Source organism: Stegostoma tigrinum, chromosome 15, assembly GCF_030684315.1.
Source record: "Stegostoma tigrinum isolate sSteTig4 chromosome 15, sSteTig4.hap1, whole genome shotgun sequence".
NCBI classification, from domain to species: Eukaryota; Metazoa; Chordata; class Chondrichthyes; order Orectolobiformes; family Stegostomatidae; genus Stegostoma; species Stegostoma tigrinum.
This window is the reverse complement of record NC_081368.1, coordinates 27,000,842-27,020,575: the sequence shown is the minus strand read 5'-3', so window position 1 is coordinate 27,020,575 and position 19,734 is coordinate 27,000,842. Positions and strand designations below refer to the sequence as shown.

Sequence of the window (19,734 nt, the reverse complement as noted above, 5' to 3'; positions counted from 1 at the left end):
TATGATTTCCAAAAGCCCTGTACCCTTGTATTCAGCCTTGCTTTATTCTTGTACTCTCAATCTCGTAATGTATGACCAATATGACACTAACCATTCTAATGTACTCTGAAGTTAAATTTGTTCCTTGTTTGAGTATACACCAATCTTTCAATGTCAATTTTTGAGTTTCATGCCTTAAAAATTTACTTTTTGTAATTGAACTGTGAAGAGCTGTATTGTATGAAAGTTTTAAATTCATTCATGGGCTACTTAATTGCATGCATTTAAACAATGAACCAGGTTAGGATGTTGTCTTGAAATTTGTTACCTTTGAGTGATAACATGTTCCAGTATTGCACTACTGAAATAAGATGAGCTTCACAGAATGGAAGATGCTATATGTGATGCTTTTTTTCAAACTGATGCCCAAATTTGTACATTGCTGCCAAATAACCAAATGGTAGCATAAATAGTTTTGTTTACAACTTGTGAATAGTTATTTTTAACTTGTATCATTATGGTGTGTTAATTACATTATCTGGTACACATTTGCATCCATGTTCGGAATTAAAAACAATGATTATACTTTTTAAAAAGTCATTGGATTGTACTTTAAGGCTCTTTTGGACAACCTGCGGACCTGATAAGACTCTTCAACTCGGCAATTGTCTTTCCAGTATGATGTTAGAAGATGTAAAATGTAACTAGTTTCATTATAGATTGTAATTTGATCGTTAGTTTCTATTTTTTTTGCAAGACTACTGCTGTTCCTTTTGTTTAACCTATTTTGTCTTATTCCTCTTCAACTCCACTATTCAGATTTGCCAGTTTAGCGAAATTAACATTCTTTGGCTCTCTCCTACTTCAGTTCAAATTCTTTAACCCTCCCTGTCATGTAAATGCTTATATTCGTCAGCTTTCCCTTCTACTTGCTTGCTTTTGAAATCCACTTGTCAATTTTATCTCTTTTCTTTCCTGCTATTTTTGAACCTTGATGACGTCCTCAATTGATTGAACTCCAGAATAAGCTTTCTTTGCAACCACCAAGCTTTGCTTTTGAGCATTGGGTTTGCTACCATGATTCAGGCTGTTATGAAGTGATTTGCAGTGGAACACCAAATGGCTGGAAGAAAAATAAGACACAATTCTTTGTTTCCATCTGAATGGATAAATAAATGCCTATTGTATTTCTTGTTCAAATAACATTTTATGGTAGGTTAATTGTTGAGGATGCAGTTGTTTTTTGATTGCAGCAACTTGTGCTTTTCACTTTCTTTTGTTTTAAAGAATGGGTAGCCATTGTAAGTTGCTTCACATTTTTTGGTTTCATGAGATATTGTAATTCTCTTCAGCAAGGAGATTAGAAAGAATCTGACCTGGCACTGTGGATCATAGAGAACTTTGGCGTTCAATCACTCTGCTCTGGTATTGTTTTATACCACTTTGCTAAAACAAACAAGATATGCTGCTACATGGCCATCAAGTACACTCTCCTTCCACCCGCTTTTTGAGGAAGAGCCTTTCAGTATTTAAGGCAGAGTTTTATATAGGTTATGGATAAAGGATTGAGAATGTCATTTGAGAGAAAATTGAAATTATTGAATGGTAGTGCAGGCTTGAGCAATCTTCTATTTTGTATTTTTGTAGGCTGTTTTCTTCAGTGCTAGCCACAGAGGCCCTCTCTTGTCTGGTATGATGAAGCTCCGTGAGCATTGTTAGTGCTCTTAAATCTCTCCCTGATGAGACAGGCTTGGAATAACCTTTTTACTTAGGAAAAAAAAATCAATTTTCCCACCCTGTCTCATTAGGGAGACATTTAGGAGCACCGACAGTTCTCATGCAGATTGATTTTATACCTAACCAGAGATGGTGTCCATCGATACCAATTTAAAGAGGGATAATAACCTATGAACATATGAATTAGGAGTTGGCTGCACTGGCTGATCTGATTGCTCCACATTCTTACTTACACTCAATAACACTTTCAACCCCTTATCCAGAATCTCTATACTCTGCTTTAAAACCTTTTTGAGTGATGCGCTTCCTCAAAAACAGGTGGAAGGAGAGTTTCAAAGATACTTTACACTACACTAAGAAAGAAATGCTTCTCTCTAGATTAAATGTGCAACCCCTCATCTTTTATAGTTATTCTTAAATTAATTCCGTTAAGACCTCTGAAGGTCTTGTATAAGCATGAACGTAGAACAGCACATTGACTAGCCCTTCAACCCTCTCCATGTCTGTGCCAACTATGATGTCATTCTAAAGTAATCCCACCTGTCTGTAAATGATCCCAATCCCAACCCTCCCCTTACCTGCATGTTCATGTATGTTTAAATGCCTCTTGATCTTTTGCTAATGTATCTGTTTCTACCACCTCTCCAGGCACCTTCCACTCTTTAAATAAAAATTTTCCCCTCACGTTTCCTCATAGCTAACAAATTCTAATCTAGGCAACATCCTGGTAAACCTCTTCTGTACCCTATCCAAAGCCTCCACATCCTTTCTATAACGTGGTAACCAGAACTGCACACCATACTCCAATACTAGCCTAACTAAATCTAATACAGCCACAACATAACTTTCGTACACTATGCCCTGACCAATGAGGGCAAGCATGCTGTATTCCTTACTTACCACCTTAACTACTTGTGTTGTCACTTTGAGGGAACTCTGGACTTGCACCCCAAGATTCCCCTGTATAATCGATACTCTTAAGTGTCATTTATCACACATACATTTGTCTTGCACGTGACCTCCCTAAATGCATCGCCTCACACGACCTCTCCCAAATTCCATTCGCCATTTCTCCACCCAACTATCCAACTGATCTATATCCTTTGGCAACTTTTCTCACTAACCACAACTCCACCAATTTTCACATTATCTGCAAACTTATTAATCAGACTACCTGCATATTCATCCAAATAATTTTATCTATTACAAACAGCGGAAATCTCAGCACTGATCCTTGTAGAACACCATTGGTAACAGACCTAGTTAGAAAAACACCACCCGTCTGCAATTACCCTGTGTCTTCTATGACCTAACATATTTTCTTTCTAACTTACTAACTCTGTCTCCATGTGACCTAATCTTCTGGACCAGCCTACCATGAGGGATTTTGTCTCACGTTTTCATGGACTTTACAAAAGCAACATCCACGACCTTGCCCTCATCAATCACCTTCGTCACTTCCTCAAAAAGCTCAATTAAATTTGAGATAAGAGTTGTCAGCACAAAGCCGTGTCGACTATCCCTAATCAGTTCATTTGTCTGCAAATGCAAGTAAATCCTCTTCATTAAGAATCATTCTCCAACATGTCTATGTCGTTTTTAGTGAATATTGATGCAAAGTGCTCATTAACAACCTCACCAACTTCCTCTGGTTCCAAGCATAAATTCCTCCTTTTGTCCTTGATTGGACCTACTCTTTTCTTGCTACCCTCTTGCTCCTAATATATGCATACTCCTTAATCCTACTTGCCATGCTCCCTCCTGAAACTTCAATCACCTGGCTAGCCTCATTTCCCAATACAATGCAAGGCCTAGTATGTATCAGTCAAGTCATTTCTATTCCTCCTAAATGCAAGCAGATACATGCCTAGACTTCCCAAACCTTTCACATAAGACAACTTCTCCTCTGAACTGCTTCCAATGCATTAACATCCTTAAAGATCAGTACTATACAGAGTATGCCAGATGTGTACTCACTAATGCCCTGTTACTGAAGCACAACCTTTCTATCTTTTGTGCTTAATTCCCATGATGATAGTTGATAACATTCTATTACTTGCTGTACCTGTATCCTAGCCTTTTGTGATTCACATGGTAGGACATCAATCTCTCTCTACATCTGAGTTCTGCAATCTCTCATCAGTTAAAATGCTTCTTTTTGTTCTTTCTGCCAAAATGGACAACTTCGTAGCTTTCTGCATTACCTTCTATTTGCCAGATTATTGCCCAACCTCTTGACCTATCAAGATCCCCTTGTAGCCTCCTTTGTCCTCAACTTTCTTCCTCACATATATTTTTGTCATTTGTGAATTTAGTGACCATACCTTTTGTCAAAATCTTTACATAAATTATAAAGAGGTGAGCCCCTGTAATGATCTCTCTAGTCGCACAATATCGATGGTGTGTTGTAAAATGACCCATTAACATCTCTTTACTGTTAGGCATCCAATCTTCTATCCTTGCCAATGTTATCTCCAGCACAAATGCTTTCATTTTCTAAAATAAGCTCTGATGTGAAACCATAAATACTTTCTCAAAATTTAACCACGATACATCTATCAATTTCCCCCTAATTATATTGGACTCTTTGCTTCTAACTCTTCCTTGTTTTGGAGTTTGTGGACTTTGTCATCAGAATAATTAACATGCAAAACCTCTTGCCACTGGATCAAATACTCTGACTTTAATGCTAGTGTCAGGTTTTTTTTAAGAGATATGCAGTAGTTGCATAATGGCCTATATTTGATCTATTAATACATTTTGTGTTGGCAAAATCATATGTAGAGTTCCCCTACTGAAGCATGGCATTACAAAAAAAATTAATTCTCTACATGAAGGTCTGGAATGTGTTTTCTTTTCTGATATCTCTAGCATATCAGGTTAGGTGGCATATTTACCAGTTTTGTCTCTTTTGGTTTTGATAAATTGAAGCACCAATTCTCTGGTCTTGATTTCAATCATGTTGTACAAGTGCACAAGATACAGGAGTTGTGAATGCAAATCTTACAACAATGCTTCCATATTTATCTGAGATAACGTTGTGTAGAGCTGGATGAACACAGCAGGAAGGCTGACCTTTTGGGCCTAGACCCTCCTTCAGAAATGGGGGACGGGAAGGGGGTTCTGAAATAAATAGGGAGGAGGGGGGGTGGAGGCAGATAGTAGATGGATAGAGGAGAAAAGCAGAGAGGAGACACAAGTCAGAGAGGTGGGGATGGAGCCAGTAAATGTATGTGTGTGTAGGTGGGGAGTTAGGTCAGTCCAGGGAGGACAGACAGGTCAACGGGACGGGATGAGGTTAGTAGGTAGGAGATCGGGTTGGGGCTTGAGGTGAGAGGAGAGGATAGGTGGGAGGAAGGACAGGTTAGGGAGGTGGGGATGAGCAGGGCTGGTTTTGGAATGCGGTAGGGGGAGGGGAGAGTTTAAAGCTTGTGAAGTCCACATTGATGTCATTGGGCTGCAGGGTTCCTAAGTGGATTATGAGTTGCTGTTCCTGCAATCTTTGGCATCGTTGTGGCACTGCATGAGGCCCCGGATGGACATGTCCTCTGAGGAATGGGAGGGGGAGTTGAAATGGTTCGTGACTAGTGCAGTTGTCTCATGTGAACCGAGCGTAGGTGTTCTGCAAAGCGTTCCCCAAGCCTCTGCTTGGTTTCCCCATTGTAGAGGAGGCCATAACAGGTACAGCGGATACAGTATACCACATTAGCAGATGTGCAAGTGAACATCTGCTTGATGTGGAAAGTCTTCTTGGGTCCTGGGATGGGGGAGAGAGGGGAGGTGTAGGGGCAGGTGTAGCACTTTCTGCAATTGCAGGGAAAGTGCCAGGTGTAGTGGGGCTGGAGGGGAGTGTGGAGTGGACAAGGGAGTCATGGAGAGTGGTCCCTCCATACATCAGATAAGCATAGGGAGGGGAAAAAGTCTTTGGTGGGGTCGGATTGCAGATGGCAGAAATGTCCGAGGATGCTGCATTGGATCCGGAGGTTGGTGGGGTGGTATGTGAGGACAAGGGGGTTCTGTTTTGGTGGTTATTGCAGGGAGAAGGTGTGAGGGATGAGTTGCGGGAAATGCAAGAGACACAATCAAGGGGGTTCTCGATCACTGCCGGGGGTAGGGGGCTGGTGGAGGAATGTTGCGGTCCTTGAAAATCGAGGATATTTGAGATGTACGGGAGTGGAATGCCTCCTCCTGGGAACAGATGCGGTGGAGGCAAAGGAATTGGGAATAGGGGATGGCATTTTTGCAGGAAGATGGGTAGGAGGAGGTTCCTGCCATAGTCAGAATGTTTAAACCTCTGCACCTAGCTAAGTTTTCCCGAAGTCTCCGTGTGAATATGGGAGGTGATAACTCATGTATCATGCCACTAGGTGTTTGTTTTGGATTTTTAAAAACTGAATTCTGAAATATTTTGCTAAATTTGTTAGGTCTTTATTTCTTTTTAATGTACAACTGGTTCCAGTCTCTTCAGAAGTTGCAGATTTTAAGCACGTATAGTTGGGAAGTTTGTAATGGGCTATCTTTTTGTATTGTAGTCAAAAGCCCACGATGCAAGGTAATAAAATGCTTCCAAGGACTAAATCTTTGCTTTTCCATTTCTTTGTGGTAATGCTTAGTGTTTTAATTATAATTCCAAGAGAGAATCTTTATTGCTTTTCAGACTAGAAGATCAATACAAAAGCTGTTAGAATGGGAGAACAACAGATTATATCACAAGGTGAGGAAATAAAGAATTGTGTTCGCATATGAAAAGTTGATAAATATTGTTTGTTGTTTTGAATTGGCTCAACCTTTTGCTGCAAGAATCTGGACTTTGTTGATAATCTTCCTGAGTAAACAGGTTTTCAGCCAATAACACCACATGATGGCGCTCTATTTTAAGAACATAGAACAGTACAGCACAGGAATTGGTCCTTTGGCCCACGATGCTGCACTAAACATAACACCAAATTAAACTAATCCTTTCTGCCTGATCTTGGTCCATATCCTTCCCTCCCTTGCATATTCATATGCGTACCTAAAAGTCCCTTTAATCGTCCCTATAGTATCTCTACCACCATCTCAACAACAGTATGTTCCACTGTGTGTATTTTTTTTAAAAGCTTGCCCATCACATCTCCTTTGTACTTTCTGCTTCTCACCTTTTAAATGTATTCCCTCTAGTATTAGACATTTCAACTCAGCGTTGTTGGTCAGAATCTTTTTTCCCCAATCTATGTATTTCATAATTTTATAGACTTCTATCAAGTCTCCCCTCACCCTCTGCTGCTCCAGAGAAAACAACCTGAGTTTTTCTAGCCTCTTTTGCTGGTACCTGTATACTGTTCACACCTTGACTTGCAAGAATGATAGAACAGCTACAGCACAAGTAGCCATTTGGACCATTGTCTATGCTAACTCCTGGTGAACTTGACTCTCCTGACACATCCTCCACTGACAAGTTCTACTATAATGAGGTTCAGAATGATCTTTTTGCTTTAAATTAAAATAGCCATCTTCTCGGTCTAACCTGATTTGTAAATCAATAACTTCATTAAGCTTCCTGGTATTGTGTTAGGCTTATTAGAGGAAGGGAAGCTGTTTACAATATGTTAATAATTTGAAGGAAGGGGGTGTCACCAAATTTGCAGGCAACAAAAACAAATGGAAAGGTAGGCTTAAAAGTATGCAAACAGTTTGCAGAGAAATATTGATATGTTAAGTGGGCAAAAAGTTGGCAAATGGCATATAATGTGGGAAAATGTGAAGTTGTTAATTTTTGATCAGGAAGACAAAGGACAGTACTATTTTAAAAATCTGCAGAAAGCTGCAACACAAAGGGGATTTGTGGCTACTTATGCATAAAACACTTACAAAGGGGGTTGGATTATGAAAGGGAAGTCTTATTGCAACTGTACAAGGTGCTGGTAAGACCGCATGTGGAGTGTTCTGAACAGTTTTGATTCCTCCCTCCACCCCCCCAAAAAAATTGAGTCTTTTTTAAACTTCTTTGGAAGCAGTCCAAAGTAGATTCATGAGGATGATCTCCAGTCTAGAAGGATTGTCCTGTTAGCAAAGGTTAAACAGTTTGGAATCCTCTTCACTGGAATCTAGAAGAAAGAGGGGTGATCTCATTGTAATATATAGGATTCTTAAGGGGTTTGACAGGGTAAATGCTGAAAGGATGTTTCATCTCACTGGGGAGTCTAGGACCAAAGGGTGTAATCTCCAAATTAAGGGGCACCAATTTAAGACTGATGAAGAATTTCTTTTTGAGGATTGTCTTTGGAACTCCTTGCCACAGACAGCTATTTGGGCAGACTCTTCTGCATATTTTAGGGCTGAGATAGATCCTTGGTCAATAGAGGAATAAAGGATCATGGAGAGATGGCAGGAAAGTGAACATGTGGTGTGTTGGATCAGCCAGCAATCCTGTCGAGTGGCAGACCAGGCTTGAGGGGCTGAATGGCCTACTCCGGTTCTTTATTTCTCATGGTTTAAGATGTAAACTCAATCAACTTTAGGACAGATGCCAACATAGCTAAGCTTATTCATTTTGAGTCATTAAATATGTGGTCAGCTCTCCCAAAACCCTGTTTTGAATCTACTCAGTCCAGAATTCATCACTTCAGCTAGGGCCACTACAGTAGAGCGGAAGTCACAAATGACATTCCCTGTGGCCAAGATCATGTTCTGTTATTTCTGCTTCACCATTCTGAAGTAGTAATTCCATTTTTGTTTACTGAATACATATTGGGCTGCTTGTGCATGGTCACACTCCATGTGACCTTTAATCTTCCTACTTGACTATCAGCCGCCTTTGCTGGACATCTATTGCTGGTAGTCTGTAAACTTTAACTTTTTCAAAGTGAACTGTTGCTATGCTGCACTGTTGCAATCATTTTATTAAATGTTCCCATTACACCTACTTTAAATCCCTGTTCTCAATTCAGAATCTGCCGTCATCTTAGACTTGATAACTTACAACCTCTTTCAGCCGTGCCTTTGTTTTGAACCTCTTTAATCTTCTCATTGCACTTTATGAATTGACCTTTTGTATTGTAACACCTTTGACAGAACGTCATGCTTTATTTTAAACCATACTGCAGAAATCCTACCCTAATCCCTCCGTCTCTCTATCCTCTTTCATTAACCTTCCAAAGAGCCATCTTTCTGACAGCCTTAAATCATCTTTGATCACTGTCCAGTAGGCTGGAATTTTTATTCAGAGGGTAGGAGATAGGAGTGCAGGAAAATGTCTCCAGATTGTATCAGAAAGGCTGTCTATCTTTTTTCCCCATCAGCAGGAAAAGCAGCAGCTCAGTCACTTTTGATTTTAAGACAGACAAACAATGTAAATAGTTGCTCCTGGCTGTTTGCCTAATGCAGACTCGGTCTTTCCATGGCTTTTTGGGTGTAGATGAGGGGTGGGTTGGGGAAGGAATATGAGTGGCTTGATTTCCAGAGACTGCAGGACTTTGAGAGGGCATTCTTTGGTAATAACCTTCTCTGATGCCCCAACACCAACTTTGGAGAGATTACCCCACTGAACACTGGCTCTTGACTTCCTGACCCTGGCAGAAATTAAATTTCTCTTTCTTTCTCCCCTCCAAAAATGCCCTAATACAGAGATGTCCTGTCTTTTTTAACCTTTGAAGCAGCCACCTACATTGTTGCAGTAATGAGTCTGCAGAGTTGCCTGACCTCTGGTGTGGAAGCTTTGAAGGGAGCCAACAGTTTCTTTGATTACTGCTCTCACATGATCCTTGGGCCCCAATAATGGGTCTTGCCTTGTGTCAGCAAATATCCTTTTGTCTCTGTTCCTCTTCTATAAAGCATCTTAAGATGTTCCCACTGTTCGAGTTGCTGCATTGATGAAAAATGCTCTTCATCCTGAATACTTTGTTGAAAGTTCAGAGAAGGAGGAAGAATCGTGGCACAGGTCACTAATGGCAAGACCATTTAAGTTTCCTTCCCATTTTTAGCAGAAAAGAATGAGCAGGGAGGTTGAAAGATAGACTTTTAGATACCAGCCATCTTAATATTGAAAAGCAAATGCTGTAGTAAATGTGGTCTTCCTCGAGTTTCATTTTTGTCATATACAGAAGTAATCAATTGATCCCAGGAACTGAAATTTTTTACTGATTAATATTGCACTTGAGCAAAAATTTGTAAGAGGGTCAGTTTTAATTTATCTTCAACTAAATAGGATAGGATTCTTGGCAGCGTGGATAAGGATAGGATTCTTGGCAGCGTGGAGGAACAGAGGGATCTTGGTGTGCAGATACATAGATCCCTTAAAATGGCCACCCAAGTGGACCGGGTTGTTAAGAAAGCATATGGTGTTTTGGCTTTCATTAACAGGGGGATTGAGTTTAAGAGTCGTGAGATCTTGTTGCAGCTCTATAAAACTTTGGTTAGACCGCACTTGGAATACTGCGTCCAGTTCTGGGCGCCCTATTATAGGAAAGATGTGGATGCTTTGGAGAGGGTTCAGAGGAGGTTTACCAGGATGCTGCCTGGACTGGAGGGCTTATCTTATGAAGAGAGGTTGACTGAGCTCGGTCTCTTTTCATTGGAGAAAAGGAGGAGGAGAGGGGACCTAATTGAGGTATACAAGATAATGAGAGGCATAGATAGAGTTGATAGCCAGAGACTATTTCCCAGGGCAGAAATGGCTAGCACGAGGGGTCATAGTTTTAAGCTGGTTGGTGGAAAGTATAGAGGGGATGTCAGAGGCAGGTTCTTTACGCAGAGAGTTGTGAGAGCATGGAATGCGTTGCCAGCAGCAGTTGTGGAAGCAAGGTCATTGGGGTCATTTAAGAGACTGCTGGACATGTATATGGTCACAGAAATTTGAGGGTGCATACATGAGGATCAATGGTCGGCACAACATTGTGGGCTGAAGGGCCTGTTCTGTGCTGTACTGTTCTATGTTCTATGTTCTAAATGTCTAATTTTTGTTTTTTTTCGTTTTGTGATTAGCTTGGTTTGCACTGGAAGTTAAGTAAAAGGAAGTGTGAGTCCAGTAACATGATGGAATATGTAAGTTCATCTGCATTTTGCTAACTGTTAGAATTTGTTTTGACAATATTCTCCTATCTTCCTCTGAAAGCATTATTGTTAGACCCTGCATCGTGGCCACAGCCAGTGACCAATCTTCATGTTGATCAGGACATTTGCAGGCTTTGAGTGATTTTATTCTTGCTTAATGTCCATATGAACATTCTCTAACAGAACTTTGTAGGTACTAAGTAAGAGTCAAAAATTGCCCAATTATGGTGAGCTGGAAGAAAACAAAATTACTTATCTGACTGAAATTAGCAAACTAGCAGCAGACCTGGCATTAAAATTAGGAAAGCAAGTTTAAAAAATCAAAGTATAGAGCTGGATGAACACGGCAGGCCAAGCAGCATCAAAGGAGCAAGAAAGCTGACGTTTCAGCTCGAGACCCCTCTTCAGGAAAAAAAAATCAATGGACCGGTTACCCTACTAGTCCTGATTCTTTGTAACTGACTTGAAACCAGCTATGTAAGAGGTTGGAGACTAGTTACCCACCAGCGTTCTTGGTTTGACATAGCGAATCTTGCAGGACCTAAAGCTTTTTTCTGTTGTTTATCAATAAGTCCAGTATTTATATAATGTCACCACCTTGACCTATACTAAGTGACCTTATTTGTATTCCACAAATATTTTGTTTGGTTTCCCTGAAAGCTTTAGATTATATTCTGTAGACAATGAAATGTAAAATAGTATTTACTATTAAACAAACAAATATTTTCTTGTTCTTTACAGGTAATACTAATAGAGTTCTTACCAAAATTTCCTATATTCCGACCGGACTGAGAAGAGCCCCGTCAAAGTAACAGCATATCATTCCCACCCTTAGTGCCTTTGTAGATATCTGAACAGATGACTGCCAATACACCTGTTTTAACAGTAATCTACCGTGGTGATTGTAGATACCTTTCTAATCTATTTTCCTTCTTTCACAAAGCACATTTTGCACATGTATTATTTTCCCTTTCTCTGAAGTGTTGCACTCGATCTGTTACTGCGTTCGCTTGTTGAATGTGGAGATGTTCACTTTGTCGGGGGTGGGGGAACTCAAATCTTGTACGTAGTGCTTCAGTCCATATTGTACAATAATGTGGTTGTATTAATGTTTACAGAATGTAATGTTCCTTTACTAACCCCCCCAAGAATCTCAAAATATGGAAAACCTTTTGGTTAAGTGAGTTTTTCTGCAGATTTTAATCTGTAAACTATATCCATAATGGGATTAGCAATGCAACTGGTTGAGGAAGTGCCTTTCATTATAGTAAGACAGGTAATTTGCATTGAAGTAATGTATACTGCATGTGAAAATCAGCTATGGAAGTGGGTAAGATAAAACTTATTTATGTGGTAGAGTTTGAGTATTCTGATTATTGGCATCTACAGGTAACTAAAAATTATGTTCTATTATTTACAACAAAAGTATTAAATATTATTTTAATTTGGATGAAGGATGAAATGGATGGAAGATTGACTATGGTGCCTAGTAGCATGAAGTACCTTTTGGTTAATATATTTCTCTCAATGCCATAGCTTTTTTTAAACCTCTGCTTTTGCTTGGGTAGTCCTGTTGAAAGTTAGCCATTTCCCTTTTTGAGAATCACTTGAGAAACGCCACTTCTGTTTTCATCATGTTGTTTAAATATGAATTTTATATGTTGTGAAGTTTTTATTACAAAAGAAGGATTCACTGTCAATATTTATGTCAACAAGCATTCTTGATTTCTCTCCCTTCAGAACATATTCTTGCAGTCTGTTTCCATTCTACAGACTTGAACAGAGTAGTAAAGATGCAATTAATTGTTGCTAAACTTCCTATTAGGGATATTAATTTTTGTGAATTTTAGTTTTAACGAAGCACAATTCTTAGTAAGTGTTGTTAGCCACTCTGCAAATCTTTTGAGGAGCCAAAATTCTTGTGTGCTTCACTTTTTTTGCTTCAAGGATAAGCTATCTAGTATCATACCTTTGAAACTTGGGACAGGATATTATGAGCCTTTTGCAGTACATGTTTCTGCTGCACTTCTATTGCATTCTGTAACAAAGTTTCTTAGTTGACTGTATAGGTACCTGAGAAGGTCTCTGTGTTAGAGAAGTGTTAGAGCCTTTGGTGCACTGAAGCTGATTTCTGCAGTAGCCAAAATCTCGTCACAAAATCCAGCTGCATTTTAAATTATGTTTTAGTGCATTTTGCCTCCACTGCCCTTCATGCAAGCTTTTGCAAGATTTTGAAGAACATCCTCTGAATTTTACATTTGTCCTTTGATCTTTCCTCTGGCTTGCCTTTTAATATTCTAAGTTAACATTTATCAATGCATATTTTAAAAGTAGTTTGTTGAGTGCAGCTCCTAGAGTCCCCGTTCCTAACCCATATTTTAAAGGAACACACTTTCTCTCATTAGTGTCAGAACCGAATTTTTGTTTGGAATTTTTTAGAAAATCAATCGTGAGTATAAATTTATTACATGAATTTTCTCCTGTTACTGTTAAAACAAAGTAAATTTGATCCATAGATGTGGCAAAGTGCCAAATTAACCAAGTGATTTACCTGTGGAAATAGCTGTATTATTGACTATAATTACCTATATATTTGCCAGTTAATCAGAAATGACCGATCTTTGGATAATTTGCTCTTCAAGTCACCTTAATTTTTATTATCACTTTGAACCAATTTGCATATAATTTTATAGTAACTTCTAAAATGAAGGGAAATTTAGTTCACAACAGTAAAAGTCATGGTTTTGCTCACTCCTTTTTTAAGGAAAGGACAACCATCTGCCATGCATATTCCATCACTTAATTTTGATATGTCATTTATCTAACTTTTTAAATGGGTTATTTAAAGTCTATCTGATTGCAACAATGTTGCTAAAGTGGTAGTAAGAAAGGGATATCTGCTGGGTTGCTATCAGACATTGTATGTTTAGCATGTTAGATCTTTGTATTGCCTGATTCTTGTAATGAAGTTCATATCGCCTATTTTATCATAATTGTGTTAATTGCCAGAATTTTACTTCATAATTTAGTAGAACATGTTACAAAGTAGTAATTTGAAAGGTTCATGAGATGGCTACGTGCACCCTTGTGTTCCTACACACTTTAAAAAAAAAATTAACAGTTTGCTAGTAAGATGAAGGAGAATGTTCCATCTCCAATATTTTTGAAAGCTTCATTTTTTAAAATTTTAATTTTAAAATTTTTGTTCTGTTCATTGGAAGTGCCACAAATTTGGTCTTGTTAACTGCAGTAAAAATTCCTAAAAAAGATTTATGCTATTTAAAAGCACTTTCTTCAAGCCTGCTTGTTGCTTGTGGATGAAGCAGTTTAAAAATTGGTCCAACATTCAGGACTACAATATGGTTGCATGATGGACTATATACAGTTTAAATTGCAGCAGAAACTAGAGCAGTAATTTCTTGGCAACACTTTGTGAAGAATGTAGAATAAACATTTCACTACATGTGACTTTTTTAAACTAATTTTAATTATTTAGTAAGTTATTCAACAGCTTAAAACATTTTTGTCAAGTGGCGCATGTTTTCAGTCAATACTCAAGTGATAGTAACAGAAGAAAGTAAATTAATTCAAGTATTTTTATTTGAATAAAGGGGAAAATTTGTAAAGGTTTACCATTGTTGCCTAAGTGGTTACGTTATTAAACATGGGCTGGGGAAAGAGAAGAAATCAATCCTAATTGTTCAAACAGAAATTGAATTTCATTGTCGCACCTAAGCTTTGCAATGTACTCCAATTACATCATTCAGATCACGTGCTGAAAATGTGCTATAGACCAACAGATAAGCTCATGAATAGATATCAGTGTTTTTATTAAACCTTTCAAAAGTATTGGCTTAACCAGTAAAATGCTGTTCTTCACTTGAATTGCACGTGGCACTAGAAATTCTTACCCAGTCATTAGTACAAGCAATCATGTTACCATCATTTTAATCTTTATCACTCAAAATATCTTATTCCTTTTCTTCTCTTCTCCATCCCTCTTACTGTCATAATTAAGCTTACTATTGGCTGTTTTGTGTATTTATAGAATGTACTTCTTTTCATTCTACTGGGTCATTTATGAGAATGCATAAATAAAATAAGTTTAAATATAGTGTACTGTTTTGAGTCTGTCTCTCAACCCTACCTTAAATCATCACTTAAGATAAATGAGTAGTGAATGAGTTTTGAGAAGATTTGTAGCTCGGGTTGAGGTTCTGGATGTGAGTTTGCTTGCTGAGTTGGAAGGTTAGTTTTCAGATGTTTCGTCACCATACTAGGTAACATCAGTGAGCCTCCGAACCGCTGGTGTTATGTCCCGCTTTCTTTATCTGGTTAGGTTTCCTGTTCTTTTTCTCAGGGGATGATAGATTGATTTGGAGCCAGTGTGTTTGTTGATGGAGTTTGGTTGCAATGCCATGCTTCTAGGAATTCTCGTGCGTGTCTCTGTTTGGCTTGTTCTAGGATGGATGTGTTGTCCCAATCAAAGTGGTGTCTTTCCTCATCTGTATGTAAGGATACGAGTGATAGTGGGTCATTGTGATAGATAGTGACAGAACGTCTGAAAACGAACCTTCCAGCTCAGCGAGCAAACTCGCATCCAGAGTAGTGAATGAAGTTATTACAACATTTTTTTTTTAAAATCCACAATTGTAATTTCAGGTGGTGGTGTTGAATGATTCATATTACCTGATGAACATCAAAACACATTTTATCTTTTCAATTGATCGCTCATGACAAGCTACATGAATGCTACAGTACAAAATAGGCTACAAAAATATATTATCTGGACATTATCGTGTCAGAGTTGTTATGTCTAATTCACTGCATTTCAGCAGTAATTACACTTTGCAAAAAATGTACTTTTGGCTAATTGACATACCCTGTGGTCAGAAAAACCATTATATAATGTGTTAGCTTTTTTCCAAATTTTATGACAGGATTTATACCATAGTTTGTTTCCCTGATCTCTCGAAGTCAATTTGGTATTAACCTTTCAGAATTTTTGAATATTTTCATTTCACCCATTACTGTAGAGTTAGTGTTTTAAATACTGTAAATAAGCAACTTTCCTCCATTACCTGGAATGGAGAAAATTGTCTTTAATGCATTTAGATGGTGAGTCAGCAAAGTGGAGCATCTGGCACTGTTGTTCATTCCCATGTTTAGTAAAACTCTTTCTTTTCTTTCTGTTTCACCTATGTTTCTTTGCTTCGTTGCTCACGGTGCAAAATACTGTACGTCAATTGTCACACATGCAATTTTCATTAATAGAGCTGATTTGATTTATGGACTTAGATTTGAGTGGTTTCAACTTTTTTTTTAGAAAAGATATTTTAGTATGCAACTTTTTTTGCAGATGGTATCAAATCTAAAGCTGCTACCAGTAAGCTTCAAAATGTAAAGGTCCTACACCTTGTCTCCAGCTATGCAACAACTATTTTTGTAGGCTCTTGAACAAAATCAAGTGCAATACTGTGAAGCACTTTTAGGTGTGGGCCACTCCTAGTTGGAATTAGACTGAATAGAATATGGGACACAGTCAAACATTAACAAGAGGAGATCATCAATCAAGCAGATTCAAATTCACTGAATAATTGAAGTATCTGTACCAACATACTATTCTGTATAATGGCTGCTCGTATACAGATTTGTTTCATCTCGCACTGAAAGTTCGTCCAAAATTTCTGTTAGATACCTTTTTTCTAATTCCAAATTCAGTTGGTATTAAGAATTGGAATGATGGTTGTTCAGCCCAAGATGTATTAATTCGTGTAGGATACCCTGTGCCCTTTTAATGCTCCTTTGCCCTTGCTCTGGTTTCAGAGAAATTTAATCAATTGCTTAATTAAATTTAATTCACCATTTTGTTACTCATTCAAAACTTTACCTTTTTTTAATTTTGATTTTCCTCCTTGAATATTATGATTTGCTTTGCTTCAATATATAGAACGATGTACTTTAAGTAGTGAAACTTATTTCTTAACTTTTGGTTGGGGAAAACAGAGACACTTACTTCTGCCTTTCCAGTACCACATGTGTTATTGCACAAACATTTTATCTTGTAGCCATGTAGCAACCGTGGATGCTGAAGATCTAAACCAAAAACAAAATACTGGAGAATTTCTGGCAGCACCTGTAGAAAGAAAACAGTTAACTTTTTGAGACCAGAGACCTTTCATCAGAACTGGAAAGCAGTTGTGAAATGGTGGTATTTACTTTGGATGGGAAAAGTGAATCAGATACCCAGAGATGGTGCCTGGAGAGGGGTGGAAAATAAAGAAGAAAACAGGGATTTCTGTTGGTAAACGGAGATATAAGTGCTGAATGGGTGCTTACAGGAAGTACGAATATTTTAAAATAGGTTGGCTGTGTTGGAAGTAAGTGTTACAGAACAGGACCTGGGGCTGTGAAGGTAAGTAATGAACATGGAGGAAATAGTTTTACAGTGCAAACAGCTGAACTGTTGATTCCTGAGGCCTGTAAGGTACCTAGATGGAAGGAAAGATTTTGTTAACTCCCGCAGGCCTGAAGCACATGTTGGCATGGGAACACAGTGGTGTATTGAAATAGTAAACGCAGGCAGTCCAGTCAGTTGTTTTTATGGACAGAGCAGAGATGATCTATTAAGCAGTCCCTCAACCTGTGAATTATCTCCCTAAAGTAAATTACATGCTATATTGTGAGCAGCAAGTAAAGTAGACTAGATTGAAGTGCAAGTAAATGACGTTCACCTGGAAGGTGTGTCTGTGACCTTGGGTAGGGAGGAGGTAAACAGCATGGGAAGGTGCAGTGAGGTCATGTGTGGATGAGACATGTAACAGGGTGACCCAGAAAGAATGGTTCCTCTGGAGTGCTGATGAATGTGTGTCCTGTGGCAATGGCCAGTTATGATCCTTTGGATGTGGAGGCCATGAAAAGTGAGAACTGGGGAACCCTATCATTGTTGAAAGGGTGGGGGTGGGGAAATGCTTGAAGGCAGAAGTGCTGGAAACACCACTGTTTTTGTGGTGTCTGACTTTCTTCATTCCATGTTACTACTATTCCATTTGATAGTGATTAAGAAAATCTACCAAAGTGGAGAAAAATATACTGGGTTTGCATAACCATTGTTCAAGTGAATTCACATGCCTGTCTTATTTATACATCTAGATCAGTGCATCTCTGACCTACGAATGAGTGTTTATTGATTTGAAAGACAAATTAGATTTGTAAAATTTCTTAATAGTGCAAGATATTGCATTTATTAAAATGAAAACTACTACTGGAGTATAATGGAAGTCAAAAGCTACTAATTACTTAAAATATTTGCATTATGAACATAATGTTAAGTAATTTGTCTGCATACAACTCTGATAAAATCAGGTAATATTGCACTCACATTTTCTAGATTATTTCTTTAAATCGGTCACCATTTGTTGTTTTTTAACTGTTCACTGCCAAGTTTTGTTTAAATTTGTAAACCAGGTCCTAGTTGCATAGGGAGATGGTGGACCTGGCACATGGCTCAAGTGATTTGTTTGGATCTCATCAAAGTCATCTGATCCAGGCACCCTTCAAGTGAACCCCTCCATTCCAGGAGGAAAAGCACAGTCTAGGACAGGTTGAGTTGACACGTGGACAGCAGGATATCACTTATTTGAAGACACAGCCTGATTCATAAACTCTTGCCAGTGAAGGATCCACGTTTACCCAGAGGTTTTGTAGTCGTTGATGTAGATGCTATTAGAACATAGAACATAAGACAATAGAGCGCAGAATAGGCCCTTTGGCCCTTGATGTTGCACTGACCTGTGAACTAATCTAAGCCCCTCCCCCTACACTATCCCATCATCATCCATATGCTTATCCAAGGACTGTTTAAATGCCCCTAATGTGGCTGAGTTAACTACATTGGCAGGCAGGACAATCCATGCCCTTGCCACTCTGAGTAAAGAACCTGCCTCTGATATCTGTCTTAAATCTATCACCCCTCAATTTGTAGCTATGCCCCCTTGTACAAGCTGAAGTCGTCATCCTCGGAAAAAGACTCTTACTGTCCACCCTATCTAATCCTCTGATCATCTTGTATGTCTCTATTAAATCCCCTCTTAGCCTCCTCTCTCCAATGAGAATAGACCCAAGTCCCTCAGCCTTTCTTCGTAGGGCCTGTCCTCCAGACCAGGCAACATCCTGGTAAATTTCCTCTGCACCTTTTTCCAATGCTTCCACATCCTTCCTGTAATGGGGCGACCAGAACTGCATGCAGTATTCCAAATGAGGCCGCACTAGCGTTTAGTACAGTTGCAGTATGAATATTTTTAATAAACATGTTCCAACACTGACAGGTCTAAAGCTGGTGGCACTTCAACCTAGACTTCTGGCCCAGAGTTTGCTATATTACCACTGCACCACACAAGCTCTCTGCTTCACCTTCTATTTTAAGGTGGCCTGCCATCCAGGAACTAACCAGGCCTGCGTCTGGTAAGCTTCCAAAATCAGGCTCTTTCAGACTAGTATGGCTGAGTGTTCATTTCATACCTCTTTTCTTGACCTGCCGTTAATGAAAGGAGAATTTAATGTGTGTTGTCATGTGTTTATATTTGTGCGATGATCATAGAGGAAATCAGGGCAGATACATAGGAAGAAAATACCCCTGAGACACACACTCTGTGCTTTGCACAACATGGTGGTTTCCATATTCAGCAACCTTTATGTGGTGCCCGCCCTATGGACTCGGAGGTAGTGTAGTCCAACTGCTGTCTTGTCTCTGCCTTGGCTGAAATGCATGTGGCAGTTGTCCTTTTCGTGGAAGTGACACTAGGTGGTATCTCCCAGCGACTGATGCACCTGAATCATTGCAGAGCAGTCTCAATCACAGGGCCTCTGTCAAAGAAATTAAGATGATACCCTGTGAGACATGACACTTCTTCCTCCTCAGTGACATCCTGAGCTCTCATCTGGCACTGCAGACGGCTAGAGGAAAGTTCCAGCTGGGGCACAACTGGT

General features: G+C 39.0%; 1 protein-coding gene across 1 annotated transcript in view; it reads left to right on the top strand.

Moving 5' to 3' along the window:
• The window catches only part of chic1 (cysteine-rich hydrophobic domain 1), a 49,286-nt gene extending 34,277 nt beyond the window's left edge, over positions 1–15,009 (top strand). The window contains exons 4-6 of the mRNA XM_048544967.2: positions 6,374–6,430; positions 10,678–10,737; positions 11,488–15,009. Of these exons, the coding sequence (XP_048400924.1) occupies positions 6,374–6,430; positions 10,678–10,737; positions 11,488–11,538 (168 nt within the window). The 3' untranslated portion in view covers positions 11,539–15,009. The remainder of the gene's footprint in view (positions 1–6,373; positions 6,431–10,677; positions 10,738–11,487) is intronic.
• The last annotated feature ends 4,725 nt before the right edge of the window (positions 15,010–19,734 follow it).